Source organism: Lissotriton vulgaris, unplaced genomic scaffold, assembly GCF_964263255.1.
Source record: "Lissotriton vulgaris unplaced genomic scaffold, aLisVul1.2 SCAFFOLD_220, whole genome shotgun sequence".
NCBI lineage: Eukaryota > Metazoa > Chordata > Amphibia > Caudata > Salamandridae > Lissotriton > Lissotriton vulgaris.
This window is the reverse complement of record NW_028248788.1, coordinates 737,262-752,348: the sequence shown is the minus strand read 5'-3', so window position 1 is coordinate 752,348 and position 15,087 is coordinate 737,262. Positions and strand designations below refer to the sequence as shown.

General features: G+C 49.8%; 1 protein-coding gene across 1 annotated transcript in view; it reads left to right on the top strand.

The window, feature by feature from the left end:
• The window catches only part of SDHA (succinate dehydrogenase complex flavoprotein subunit A), a 201,451-nt gene that overhangs the window by 172,895 nt on the left and 13,469 nt on the right, over window positions 1–15,087 (top strand). The window contains exon 13 of the mRNA XM_086950178.1: window positions 11,124–11,254. Coding sequence (XP_086806304.1) covers window positions 11,124–11,254 — 131 coding nt within the window. The remainder of the gene's footprint in view (window positions 1–11,123; window positions 11,255–15,087) is intronic.

Below are 15,087 nucleotides of genomic sequence, written 5' to 3'. Positions count from 1 at the left end.
GTTTGTTATATTTAAGAAGAGGTTTCGGGGGGCTTAGATCCCAGATGAACTCACAATTAACGAATGTGGCTATTTGTAGTTGGGCAAACCTTAATACGTACCGGACACTTATATTGATGGTACTTAGGGGGGTGGCCCGTCCCGTCCTCGGTCGTCCCCGGACGGCCACAGACGGCCCGCCCTTTGCCCGGGCTTAGCCCGGCGTCCCGCACGCGTCCCGCTGTGCGTCAACTGAATGAATTTATGGGAGGAGCAAGGGGCGGGAAGAGACTCCAGGTGTGCTCTGTTGGTATTGCGCTGCCGCCTGGGTCTCGCAGTCCCTGCCCTTGCTATCGAGCAGCCTCAGCCTCAGAAGCGCTGGCAGTCTCCTCAGCGCACAAGCAGGGAAGCAATAATTTCCAAATACAAACTCGGTAGTGTTGTGCTACGAGCGGCACCCGCGAAGCGGGGGCCGCGAGCAGTTGTTGTTAGCGGCAGCCAATCACAGGCCGCTCTCAGTCCCACAGCCAATCAGCGAGAAGCAAGGGCGGGAAGAGACTCCAGGTGCGCTCTGTTGGTATTGCGCTGCCGCCTGGGTCTCGCAGTCCCTGCCCTTGCTATCGAGCAGCCTCAGCCTCAGAAGCGCTGGCAGTCTCCTCAGCGCACAAGCAGGGAAGCAATAATTTCCAAATACAAACTCGGTAGTGTTGTGCTACGAGCGGCACCCGCGAAGCGGGGGCCGCGAGCAGTTGTTGTTAGCGGCAGCCAATCACAGGCCGCTCTCAGTCCCACAGCCAATCAGCGAGAAGCAAGGGCGGGAAGAGACTCCAGGTGCGCTCTGTTGGTATTGCGCTGCCGCCTGGGTCTCGCAGTCCCTGCCCTTGCTATCGAGCAGCCTCAGCCTCAGAAGCGCTGGCAGTCTCCTCAGCGCACAAGCAGGGAAGCAATAATTTCCAAATACAAACTCGGTAGTGTTGTGCTACGAGCGGCACCCGCGAAGCGGGGGCCGCGAGCAGTTGTTGTTAGCGGCAGCCAATCACAGGCCGCTCTCAGTCCCACAGCCAATCAGCGAGAAGCAAGGGCGGGAAGAGACTCCAGGTGCGCTCTGTTGGTATTGCGCTGCCGCCTGGGTCTCGCAGTCCCTGCCCTTGCTATCGAGCAGCCTCAGCCTCAGAAGCGCTGGCAGTCTCCTCAGCGCACAAGCAGGGAAGCAATAATTTCCAAATACAAACTCGGTAGTGTTGTGCTACGAGCGGCTCCCGCGAAGCGGGGGCCGCGAGCAGTTGTTGTTAGCGGCAGCCAATCACAGGCCGCTCTCAGTCCCACAGCCAATCAGCGAGAAGCAAGGGCGGGAAGAGACTCCAGGTGCGCTCTGTTGGTATTGCGCTGCCGCCTGGGTCTCGCAGTCCCTGCCCTTGCTATCGAGCAGCCTCAGCCTCAGAAGCGCTGGCAGTCTCCTCAGCGCACAAGCAGGGAAGCAATAATTTCCAAATACAAACTCGGTAGTGTTGTGCTACGAGCGGCACCCGCGAAGCGGGGGCCGCGAGCAGTTGTTGTTAGCGGCAGCCAATCACAGGCCGCTCTCAGTCCCACAGCCAATCAGCGAGAAGCAAGGGCGGGAAGAGACTCCAGGTGCGCTCTGTTGGTATTGCGCTGCCGCCTGGGTCTCGCAGTCCCTGCCCTTGCTATCGAGCAGCCTCAGCCTCAGAAGCGCTGGCAGTCTCCTCAGCGCACAAGCAGGGAAGCAATAATTTCCAAATACAAACTCGGTAGTGTTGTGCTACGAGCGGCACCCGCGAAGCGGGGGCCGCGAGCAGTTGTTGTTAGCGGCAGCCAATCACAGGCCGCTCTCAGTCCCACAGCCAATCAGCGAGAAGCAAGGGCGGGAAGAGACTCCAGGTGCGCTCTGTTGGTATTGCGCTGCCGCCTGGGTCTCGCAGTCCCTGCCCTTGCTATCGAGCAGCCTCAGCCTCAGAAGCGCTGGCAGTCTCCTCAGCGCACAAGCAGGGAAGCAATAATTTCCAAATACAAACTCGGTAGTGTTGTGCTACGAAAGGCCTTTAGTTTTTCGTCGGTATAGTCTTGCGTTCGGTGCCCAGTTCTTTCCAGCTCAGTTCTGAGCCGGATTTCCAGGAGAGCCGCGTGCTTTTCGACACTGAAGGCCCGGTCGACGCCAGAGGCCTTATCGACGAACCATCATGGAACGGAGCCCGTTCAAGAGATGTGCTGTGTGCAACTCCAAGTATCCCCACATCGACGTCCACCCGGTGTGCAACAAGTGTCTGTCGCCGGATCATGATGAGGCCAGCTGCATAACTTGTTCCCGTTTTCGATCCAAGAAGACACTTCTGCATCGGCGCGATGCGCGCAGGGAAGCCCATCAGACTGCACCGGAGCCTGTGGACATCTTCGATGCCGGGGATGATGAGGGAGCAGACCGGGAGGTTTGTGAGAACCTGTTGAATCCCGCGTCGGAGGTCGACTCCAACTACGACGCGGATGTTGAAATGCTCAAAGCGGAAGAAGTCGTCGACGAGGTAGGAGACGACGACGGGGCCTTTGGGGCCATGGAAGATAGCTCGAGCGAGAAGCTAAGCACACAAACTGACATTGGGGTCATAAGGCTCAGGTCGAGGGATCGCCACCAGGCCTTACCCAAGATCTTCCAATAAGTTCTACGGCCCCGCCTTCGGGCTCGGCCTCGGACATTTACTAAGGAGCTGCAAACTGCAAAACCGAAAGTAAAAGCTCTGGTCTCGACGCAAGTGAAAGCACTGCTGCCTCCATCGAAACCAAAAGTGCGTATTGCTTTGGTCGGCTCGAAGTCCTCGGACCTGTCGGCACCGACAAAGCAGAAGAGCGTTATCGACCCGAAGAAACAGCTCAAGGGCGTCGAGACGAAGTCTAGGACGCCGAAGGCAAAGGTCAGGGCAGTCGACCCGAAAAAATCGGCGCCGAAGACCGTCGACACCAACAAAGGACTCGGTGATCCGAAGGTTCTCGAGCCTCAGCGTCGACAAGACAAGGGCAAGAGCGGAACAGCCCACGAGTCCACGCCTGGTGGTGCCTCGAAGGATTCCGTCGAGTCGACGCAGCCGTCCGCTTCATTCTCAAAGCAGGTGGCAGACTCCCTAAAGCGCATCAAGGACAAGGCCTCAAGTGTCGGGCCTAAAGATCCTCCACCTTCGAAGCCTGCTGATAAACCTCAGAAGACGTCGACGCCCATCCACTTCACGCTGCCGCCGAAAGTGGTGCCGAAGGCTTTCACCCCTAAAATGGCCACCGACGTGCCCAAGAAGGTGTCCTCGGTGCCGAAGTCAACAACTGTGGTCCCGGCCATAAAGCATCAACAATCCTCGTTGGAAGAGCAACAGGAACAGTTTATCGATGCCGAGACAGGCAGGCTTTTTCTTTATAAGAGAAAAATCGCCCCGGATCAGCCAATGGAGTCCTATAAAATACCACTAAAGAAGAAGGATTCTACTTCGACACCTGTTCTTGTAGAACCTGTATCTCCACGTGGCCATGATGTCTCACCCACTTATTCAGATGTGGACACTGGGGAAGGTGATAATGACGAATACAGCTATCCTGTGGACACTGATCCTGATGATACAAATGAACCCTGGGCACATGCTGATGACCCAGGTGATCCTCACTCTACCCCAGACACTCACGTGTATGCTGTGAAAACGTCGCTTACTGAGGATTCGGCAGCGTTTAATGCCCTCATTGAAAGGGCAGCTAAGAATCATGACGTCCAGCTCCATGCTGACCCCATTGAAGTGGACTTTCTTTTTGACACATTTTCCACCTCAGAGAGGACTGTCAAGACTCTGCCTATGTTGAAGGGTGTCTTGAAGCATGCTGGGGAAATCTTTAAGGAGCCTACAAGAGCTAGGGTGATAAACCCCAGGATTGAAAAGAAGTACAAACCGGCGCCTGGGGACCCTACCTACATTAAGGGACAGTTGCCGTTATACTCTCTTGTTGTTTCTAATGCCCGGAAGAGGGCTAATTCACAAACAGGTGATGCTCCTCCCCCAGATAAGGAATCTAAGGTGTTTGAGGGAAAAGGGTGGCAGCTCAAGCGGCCAATATCTGGCGCATTTCAAACACTCAGGCACTTGTAGCCAGGTATGACAGGGCCCATTACGACACACTTGCGACCCTGTTACAGCACCTGCCAGATGAATACAAAGAGGCAGCTGAGATGCTCATCCAAGAAGGGAAGCTCCTATCAAATGCTTCTATCAAATGTGCATTGGACGCAGCAGAGACCGCGGCCAGAGCTGTTAACACTAGTGTCATGCTGAGACGACATGCCTGGCTCAATCTCCGGGTTCAAGCCAGAAATACAGACCACCATTCTAAATCAGACAGTAAACCCTGATCATCTATTTGGCCCAGAGGTGGACACCACCTTGGAAAAAAACAAAAAAGACACTGAGACTGCTAAGTCCATGGGGGCTCTATAGTCGCAGCAGTTCAGGGGAGGTTCTTTTCGTAGCTCAAGCAATAGAGGTGTTTCCAGAGGTCCGCTCTCCCAAAACACACAGTACTATAAAGGTGGCACGCAGACCACATACACCAAACAAAGTAGAGTTGGATATCGTGGAAACCGCGCCAAAGGCAGAGGTCGTGGAAACAACAACTCCAGATCCTCCGCCACTAACAAACAGGGACGCCTTGTCACTGCCCCCCGACCACGCAACACCTGTCGGGGGGGGGGGGACTTCAACAGTTCCTGCCAGTCTGGAAGTCCATCACCACAGACAGGTGGGTCACACAGCTTATCCAGAACGGTTATTGTCTGGAGTTAATATCCACTCCACCCAACATACCCCCCAAGACACCGTCCTATGTCCGCCGAGCATTTGCACTTATTGCAGCAGGAGGTCCTCGTCATGCTGCAAAAAGGGGCAATCGAGCTCGTGCCTGTGGAAGAAAGATGTTCTGGATCGAGCTTCTGCAATTGATGTCAGACGGCGCTCGTATCTCCTCGAGGACGCAGCGATATTCCTTCAATTCAGGATTGACCTCCGGCCTCCGAACAGGTTGTGACTATTGCCTCCTGTGAATCTAGAATCCTCCCATCCCCCACCCGCCCTCCCCCCACTGTCTTGAAAAAGACCTGCCGTGACCACCAATCGGGGCACACTAGGGTCGAAACGTCGACGCACAACATTGGTCAAGATATCTCCAGGAACGGGCATAGTTACCATCTGTCTCCTTGGAGCATTAACTTAGAACTCTGACCATCAAATCAAAATGTTCCCCCTTCTTCCCCATGTACAATATTGTATATAGTTGTAAATATGTCACTCAATGTATTGCACTATTCACTTTGCTCACCAACAGTCACTATTTTTAGAATTGATATAAAATAAATAGGAATGAAGTAATTTCGATGCTCTGTAAATGTGACGCTGTTTTCTATATATAAAACTTTGAAATATATCTGTTTTCAGAGAGGTTTAGTGCAATTTAATTGATCTATAAATGTGAAACTGTGCTATGAGTTAACTTAGCTTTTACCTAAAAGCAATTTGTTCGTTCACCCGACAGAACCATTGTTTCTTTAATCTGTGGAAGAAAGAGGCACAGGAGTTTACTCACTGTACTTCTTGATACCAAAAAAGGATGGGTCCCTCAGACCCATACTGGACCTCAGACCCCTCAATCAGTACATTCTGTCGGAGCACTTTCACATGCTAACACTACAGCAGGTCCTACCGTTGCTCAGTCAGGGGGATTTTCTCGCAACTTAAGATCTAAAATATGCGTATTTTTATATTCCGCTGCACCCGTCACACAAAAAATACCTCCGGTTCACCATCCAAAACCAACATTACCAGTTCAAGGTTCTACCTTTCGGAGTCACCACGGCACCCAGGGTGTTTACAAAGTGCCTGGCGACGGTGGCGGCACACCTCAGGAGACAAAACATTCACGTCTACCCTTATCTGGACGACTGGCTCATTCATGCAAAGTCGGCCCAGCAGTGTGCCGCCCACATGTCCCACACCATTTACCTTCTTCACGATCTGGGATTCTCACTGAATTACCCAAAGTCCCACCTGCAACCCGCCCACATACAGCAGTATCTGGGTGCGACGTTAAACACTCTGGCAGCCACAGCACAGCCAAATTCAGTGAGGGTCAGCAGCATTCAATCGCTGATGAGGAAATTCAGACCTCAACAAACGCTTCCAGCACGAGTGTTCATGCAGTTGATAGGCATGATGGCCTCCTGCATCTCATTAGTTCCGCACGTGAGACTACATATGCGTCCTCTTCAGGAGTGCTTAGCACGTCAGTGGACTCAGGCTCACGGACAATTGAAAGACCTAGTGTTGGTGACCGGTCGTGCATACAACTCTCTGCATTGGTGGAATCCACAAAACCTTTGCAAGGGACGACCGTTCCAGGAGCCTGTGCCACAGATCATTCTGACGACTGACGCTTCTCTCCAGGGTTGGGGAGCTCATGTACTCCACTACACTGTGCTGGGACTATGGACACCACAGCAAAGGAAGATGCACATCAATGTTCTGGAACTGATGGCTATCTTCATGGCAATGAAAGCATTCAGTTTACATCTGTGCAAGAGGTCGTGTTGATCCGGACGGACAACATGACGGCCATGTACTACATCCAGAAGCAGGGAGGTACACACTCTCCACAGCTGTCTCATCTGGCTCAGAGCATGTGGAAGTGGGCCATTCAAAGGAATATCTTCCTCATGGCGGAACACCTCCCGGGCAAGGACAATCAGATGGCAGACCTGCTCAGCAGGTACAGCCACCAAATGCACGAGTGGGAGATACATCCATCAGTACTCCACCCTTACTTCCTAAGGTGGGGTCATCCAGAGATAGACCTGTTCGCCACAAAGGAAAATGCCGAAGCTTTGCCGCCAGGTTTCCACACCCACAGTCGCAGGGCAATGCGATATGGATGAACTGGTCAGGCAAATTTGCGTACGCTTTTCCCCCAGCACCTCTAATACCGCTGGTGGCACGCAAGCTGAAGCCGCACTCGATGACTCTCATCCTGGTTGCTCCGACGTGGGCACGCCAACCATGGTACACCACGTTTCTGGAACTGTCCGTGGTACCGCATCAAAGGCTGCGCCTCACACCCAGGCTTTTGACGCAGAGCCAAGGCGACATTCAGCATCCAGATCCGCAACAGCTCAACCTGGCGATCTGGCTCCTGAGGTCTTAGAGTTTGGCTACCTCAACTTGCCTCCTGACTGTATGGCCATAATCAGGGAGGCAAGGAAGCCCACCACCAGAGCATGCTATGCGGCAAAATGGAAACGGTTTGTCATTTATTGTGCAGACCACAACATTAACCCACTGGATGCATCTATTCAGAACATCATTTGTTATCTCTTACATCTGTACAAATGTAATCTGGCCTATGCTTCCATTCGTATACATCTATCCGCAATGGCTGCTTATCTCCAGAACAGACAGCACCTCTCCCTTTTCAGAGTGCCTGCCATTAAAGCCTTTCTGGAAAGACTCAAACGAGTCATTCCTCCGCGGACACCACCAGCTCCCGAGTGGAACCTAAATGTGCTCCTCACCAGGCTGATGGGTCCCCCTTTCGAACCACTGCATTCATGCGAGATTCAGTTCTTGACATGGAAAGTGGCTTTCCTGATAGCGATTACGTCACTACGACGAGTTAGAGAACTCCAGGCACTACAGGGTGGTGCTTCACACTAACCCTAAATTCCTTCCTAAGGTAGTTTCTCAGTTCCATATCAACCAGACTATAGAACGACCTGTGTTCTTCCAAAATCCAGAGTCAGTTGCGGAGAGGATGCTCCACACACTTGACGTCAAGAGGGCCTTAATGTACTACATTGATAGGACCAAAGATTTCCGGAAGACTAAACAACTATTTGTTGCCTTTTCGCCACAACACAAAGGCAACCCCATTTCCAAGGCTGGTATAGCCAGGTGGATCGTTAAGTGTATTCAGATCTGCTATCAGAAAGCCAAGCGCACTCTCACCATTCCACTGCGGGCCCACTCCACCTCGAAGTTGGGGGCCTCCATGGCTTTCCTTGGAAATATTCCTTTAGAAGACATATGTAGAGCAGCCACATGGTCTACCACACACACATTTACAAAACACTACTGCGTAGATGTGCACTCCAAGCAGCTGTAGGGCAGGCTGTTCTAAAAACACTTATCCAAACTGCTGCAGCTGGCACAGGCGGCCGCCGTTAATGGAGGGACTGCTATGTATTCTATGCACAGATATGAATTCAGCAGCTCACATGCCTCAAACCGAATATGCTACTTACCAGTATGCATCTGTTCTTGGCATGTAGGGCTGCTGACATTCATATCGCCCACCCTCCTCCCCGGCGCCTGTAGCGGCTGCAGCATTCACACATACTTCTAGCATGGTCATCATTCACAGAGTTTCACTCCATCTTTGCCGTAATGGCTAAAAACGATCTGAGGATGGAGAAGATGCCCATGCGCACTGTAGTCCAGGGGAGGAGCCACCTATCTCGTGATACTTCGAAGACTCTTCCAGGACAAAAATGTGCGATCATCCGGACCCAACACTAGGCGGCGATCTATGCACAAGATATGAATGTCAGCAGCCCTACATGCCAAGAACAGATGCATACTGGTAAGTAGCATATTCGTTCCGAGGTATTTAAACCCATCGTGGGCTACAGCAATCTGGTATCCTCTCGGAAGGGCGGGCGGAAAGCAACGCAGCCCGTAGAGCACCGATTTGGACCAATTAATTGAGAAACTAGAGTATTTACCAAAATTGGTGATGACCTACAGAAGACTGTTAATGGAGGATCTAGGGGAGGAAACTTAGACAAGGATATTGTCGCATATAATGAGATTTTGTCAATCATGTCATTGTTCCACCGAAGACCCCTGATGGGGGTATCTGTTCAGATCCAATGGGCTAATGGTTCTAGGGTGAGTGCAAATAGTAGTGGGGAGAGGGGGCAGCCTTTCCTGGTCCCCCTGTGTAGCTCAAATTGTCTGGAAGTGTGGTCGTTAACTGGTACCTGGCCCAACAAATCGGTATAAAGCAATCAGATTGATTGAATAAAATTGGGACCAAAACCAAAGCGTACCAGGACTTCGAAGAGGTAAGACCATTCTATTGAGTCGAACGCAAGTGTGGCATCGAGGGATAGTATTGCGGCATCTTCTTGTATGTAAGGCTGTCTACCCAGAACATTGTGCACCCTACGGAGGTTCAGGGCCGTATTTCGGCCCGGAAGGAATCCCGATTGGTCATCATGGATTAGGGAGGGGAGGGAAAAAAAATGGCGAAAAACAATCTGAGGATGGAGAAGATGTCCATGCGCACTGTAGTCCAGGGAAGGAGTCAACTATCTCGTGATACTTCAAAGACTCTTCCAGGACAACAAGGTGCAATCATCCGGACCCAAACTAGGCGGCGATCTATGCACAGATATGAATGTCAGCAGCCCTACATGCCAAGAACAGATGCATACTGGTAAGTAGCATATTCCTTATCACATGCACGCAGACGATGCACAACTATACTTAAAAGTCACTTCTCTGGAGGAAATCAAATCACTCAACTTAACGTTACAAAAAATTCAGACTTGGATGGCCAAAAACCACCTGAAACTAAACGCCCTCAAAACTGAATTACTCCTAATCGCTCCACCCAACCAATCAACCATCATGCACGAATGGCTTAAACATCTAACAGCGCTCAAATGCCAACCTCTTATTATCGACTCAGCGAAATCGCTGGGAGGAACTCTTGACCGAAATCTAAACATGCAGAAACACATTAGCGCCGCAACAAAAGAGCAAACTTTCAGATGAACACCTTGAAAAAAATTAAAGCCCTTCCTTCCCGCAAATGACTTTGAACTGCCAGTTCAAGCACTAGTAATCCCAAGACTTGACTATGGGAGTGTTACTCTCTGCGGACTTCCCAGATCTACGACGGCCCCTCTAAGAGCATCAATCAAAGCAGCAGCGACTCATCTCAGGTTCCAAAAGAAACTGACACATTTCCCCTGACCTTGGAGCTCTTAACTGGTTACTTTTCAAAGCTAGAATTCAACTAAAAATCGCCTGTATCGTGCACAAGACCCTACATCCCAACACTCAGTTATCTGGCCCAGAAACTGGTGCGCTCTTGTGGCAACAGATCCTCCAGGAGCTCCAGTAACCTTCGTCTGAAAGCACAATGATTTGCCAAGGATCGCTCCTAGGATATGGAATGCATTGCCCCCAGAAACCAGACTGAAGCCCTCTACTGCCTCTTTCAAAAAAGAAGTAAAATCCCTTCTCATAAACTTGTCTACTCAGCTACGTGCCTCAGTTGAGGGGGGCGGTGGGGAAATTTGTGCGCATCGTGCTGCTACTAGACAGACGAGTGGCTATACACTGGGAGGGCAAACTAGTTCCAAAACCTGATCACTGGCTGAAGGACATGGTATACTGTACGGAGAATCTGGCACTGCGGAAGAATTACCCGTAACGTCAAGACCCAGAGACATTTGGGAACCCCTGCGAAAGTATCTGTTGAGACTATCTGTTACCGACTCAGACACCGATTGATATTAATGATTAACACAACACTGCATATCTTTTATTGCAACTGTATATACTAATACAGGTGAATGAATGAACATATAGATGTTGGTTACAAGGTGGATCACATTACTTATTCTGTTGTGCTGCTATTATGCTGCAACGCACGGCGGATGACATTTGAAACAGAATATTAAAATTAAATTCACATGAACAATGTACCCAACTCTTAAAACAACTGTTGATTTTTGTAGGAGATATTTATGACTTTCAATGTTCTTTTGTACAAATATCTTCCCTTGTAAAGCGCTCTGATACCCGCAAGGGTCATGTTCGCGCTATAAAAAACCTTCAAAATAAGTAAAAAATGGTTGTTTCACATTATTTACCCTATGATGCATTTGTACCCACATTGTTCAGATTATTTCTTCCCATTGTGTCTGTGACTGCAGTGGTTGTCAATTGGGCAGTTAAAGAAAATTCTTTCATACAGGATAGAGGCAGAACAGTTTTATCCAAGACTTGTACAGAAAATTCTGTTGACGTGTGGTTTTGTTTTTGCAGGCATTGTGTGGAACACAGATCTTGTGGAGACCTTGGAACTGCAGAACCTGATGTTGTGTGCTCTGCAGACTATAAACAGCGCCGAAGCACGAAAAGAAAGTCGGGGAGCTCACGCAAGGGAAGACTACAAGGTAATGCGTCGGTGCCTCACACTCTTGTCCGGGGGAGTCTGATCCTCCAAGGTCAATAATAAACACATGAAGATGATTTGTTTTCTAGGTTTGGTGCTAGATATACTGGTATTCAGCAGATACCGGTTCCGTTCGAAAAGCCCACAATGAGGCAGACATGGTCCACAAATGTTTGCTTCTTTAGCCACCATTCTAAGTGTCTTGCAATTCTCCATTAAGGCCGAAACTGCGTTTTCGGTAGAATTGAGAATGATGCAAGATGCAGATATATGGCCCTCTACAGGTCTCATTCTACCTTTAACCTAGTTGCCCCATGCCCTCCCTTCCCAGCCCTAGAAGGACATTGGAACACAGTAAATCTGCTTTTCATAGGATACCCTTGGGGGTCAGCATGGAATACCACTGTATTCCCCATTCTGAAATTATCACAGCCTGCTGTGGCAGTAGTTTTGAGCAATGCGATGATGCAGATAGATGTTTAAAGGGTGACTCTTGGCCAGATGTAAAATGCCCATCTTTGAGGGGGAACTGTTAGCCATGAGGATCCTGCTAGCCGCCGTCTCTCCTCTTGTATCCGGTTCCACGCACACTTGTCAAATTTCTTTAAAAAAAAAAAATATAGTGTGATTGGGCTCCTTAGGTGTTTCATCAAGTGCAGCCACGGGAAGAGGACCTAAGAATCACTTAGCGCCAGATGTATGAAAGTATTCTGCGTACGCATGCGGTGCCGATCGCAAATTCGGGCCATTGGCTAATGCAAAAGGCCTTTCGTTATGTATGAAAGGTTTTGTATTCGCATTTTATGTAATCACAATGTTTTGCAACTGCCTTAATTGCAAATGCAAATAGGGATTTGCAATTTGCGAATCCCTAATGCACATGTACGAAACCTTTCCTAAATGTGACTGTGCATTTAGGAAACTTTAATTACCATCAACTTCAAGTTGACGGTAACCATTTGCAAAGTTTAAAAAATGCACAAAAATGCATTTCTCAAAGTGCCTTGCTACGCACACATCCCCATAGGGCATGTGTGCGATTTACATGTGAACAATTTAAATTTTGGGGGTGCATCAGGGGGGCTTTAACGCTCTGGCACCGTTTGGCTTTGCATTTGCTAATGTACGATAACCAAATAGGTAATCGCAAATAAGCTAATGCAAAACCATTCGCACCTGTAGGCCCATAGGAATGAATGGAGTCACATACCTAATAGCGATTCGCTATTTACTGAATCGTTGTTATGTAATATTAAGGAATCACTAAATAATTTGCAATTTCTATATACATCGCATTTTGTGATTCCCAAATAGCGATTCGGTAAAAATCGCCATTTGAGAATCACAAAATGCTCTTTTGATACAACTGGCCCTAAGATCCCTTGATTCACTTTTGTCACTCTTGAGGTTTTCTGTACGGAGGGCTGCAGCCTGTAGAGCACCATCTGAGTAACAAACAAGTCAGTGGAATCAACAGTGAGACAGAGAAACATGATTGAAAGAAAGTGTATGCAAAGTTGGTATCAGGAGGCATCTGGTCTCGCAGAGTACGTGCAGTGTTTGTAAAGAGGCGTCTTCCGTCAACACACAGATCGTTTCACTGGGCTCTCACTCCCTGACTCTGCCGGTAAGGATGTCTGCTGCAAGAACAACGAGGTGCCGGAGGGAACGCTTGAATTGATTTCAGCCACCGGGGATCACTTGTTTCTAGGCCCTGTGCTATTCTAGACAGGGATCAGCCTTATGCAAATCAATCTTGGCCCTGTTCTAATAGAAGCGGTCCAGCCCCCACTTCCAGTCCAGGTCACCTTCAGATGGGACCACAAGCACGCCCAGACCAGTCTGACCCTGTCCGTGAGGAATCGCTTGAGTCCTACAGCAGTGCGCACAGCACCCCCGTCTGGACATACCATTCGCACTTAGGGCGTTTAATTAAACAACAACAAAGTGATGAATGTTGGAATTCATCTCAGCCATTGTTGATCACTCGAGGCCACATTCCAGACCCTTGTTTTGCACCCACTGTACCATCCTAGATGGAAACCCACCTTATGCAAACCAGTCTTAGTCCTGCTCCAGTAGCAACCGTCCAAACCGCCCAACCAGAGCCCCTTCGGATGGGACCAAAAGCAACCCCAGACTATCTGTGACCCTCTTGGGTCTCTTCAGTGAGGTACAGCTTGAATCCTAAAGCACTGTGAGCTCACGACCCACTTTAGTAACTAGACATCTATTCTCAGACACTGTGTCAGACCCCGTTTGGGGAGTCCTGACGCAAGCAGGGACTACTGGACCTGAAAAGTGGGGGTTGAGCTCGTTCAACTAGAACGTCCCAGGATCTCCTCTTTCATGACTGTGGGCCAAGTACAGCCCTTTCAACACTTGCCTGTCAGCTGTAGCGATGGAGAGCCATTACAGGCTACTCAAAGGGCAGTGCAGATGTGAGCAGGCTCAACCATCACACCATAGATGGATGTTCGACCTAAAGCATATCTTTACGGAATACTGCAGACTGTAATAAGATTCAGATTAGTGTCCTTGCTGCCATCAGACAGTGTCCTCTGCTGTTCTCCATACTTTCCCCCTTGATCTAGGCTCTGATCCCCTCGGATCTAGGTACCCCCCTTCTTAAGGGTATGAGTAAGTAGCATGATTGTTACTCAGGAGCATTTATCACTCATGAAACCGTGCTCTCAGTTTAGTTCAATTCATCACAGACTGGATTAGTCCCTGCTGGATTGGTGCTGCCACTGGGCTCCACAGCTCGCTTGAACACTCTCTCCTTAGAGGTTGCGTGCCATACATCACCGTCTGCCAAGTCCTGCTACGTTACTTATGCAGTGCTGCGGCAGAAGCGGAGGCGGAAGCCCTAGGATGTCATTGTCCTAATCAGACTACCGTTGAGTGTCGCAGCCGTTTAAGTCTTTAGGGACATCCTCAGGTGCAGTCTATTCTGACTGGTCATGACGTCAGCAGATGTAGCCCTTCATGAGCCACAGTTGCGGCCATGCGCAGGCCAATTAGTCCTGGCAGTTATGTCCATTCTTAAGACGATCACTCAGACATGCAATCACAGCCCTGACCAAGTCATGACAGTCGCATTGTTCGCGATTCCCACCAGGTGCCACTGTGGACAGAGTGCAGGTCCACAGACACCAGGGTCCTCAGATCGCTCTCCTTTATCTCTCTTCTGGGCAGCGCACAGACACCTGGGACATGCAGCACCTCACTTGTCCTGAACAGATATACATCCTGCAGGTTTTCCTCTCTCAGCGGGAAGGCTCCTAGGCACTTCAGGACAGGTACTTATCTCCCCCAGCAAGAGATACATACTCTGCTGTGATGTCCTTTTAACTCTGCTAACCTAGCTAAGAGGAAGACACCATCTCTGGTTGCACACCTGTCCTGGAGGACTTGGAACTAGAACAAGTGAGGTGGTGAGGGCCCACTTTTATACACCAAATTCAGAACGCAGATGTGAATCTATTGTCTGCATCTGTTGAACCGGTAGTGGAGGTTGGCCCCCATCCTTGGTGTCCCCCATCCCTGGGTGACCTCCTTCCTGGGTGGCCCCCATCCTAGGTGGCCTCCATCATAGAGTACCCATACTACAGGCACAAAGAGGTGTGAGTTTTCTGCTCCTGGCTGGTATCAGTCGACTGAAGGAGTATTTGAAGAAATTCAAAAGAGCATGCATCTCCTGAAGGTTTCCTCACCTTTCCACAGCAGTCTCTGCAATTCCACCCCTCTCTCCAGCAGCTTTCAAATGCAGAATTTAAAGCTAGATCATCAGCTCCTTGCAAGCCAAAGGCCTAATCGAATGTTCATTGTATG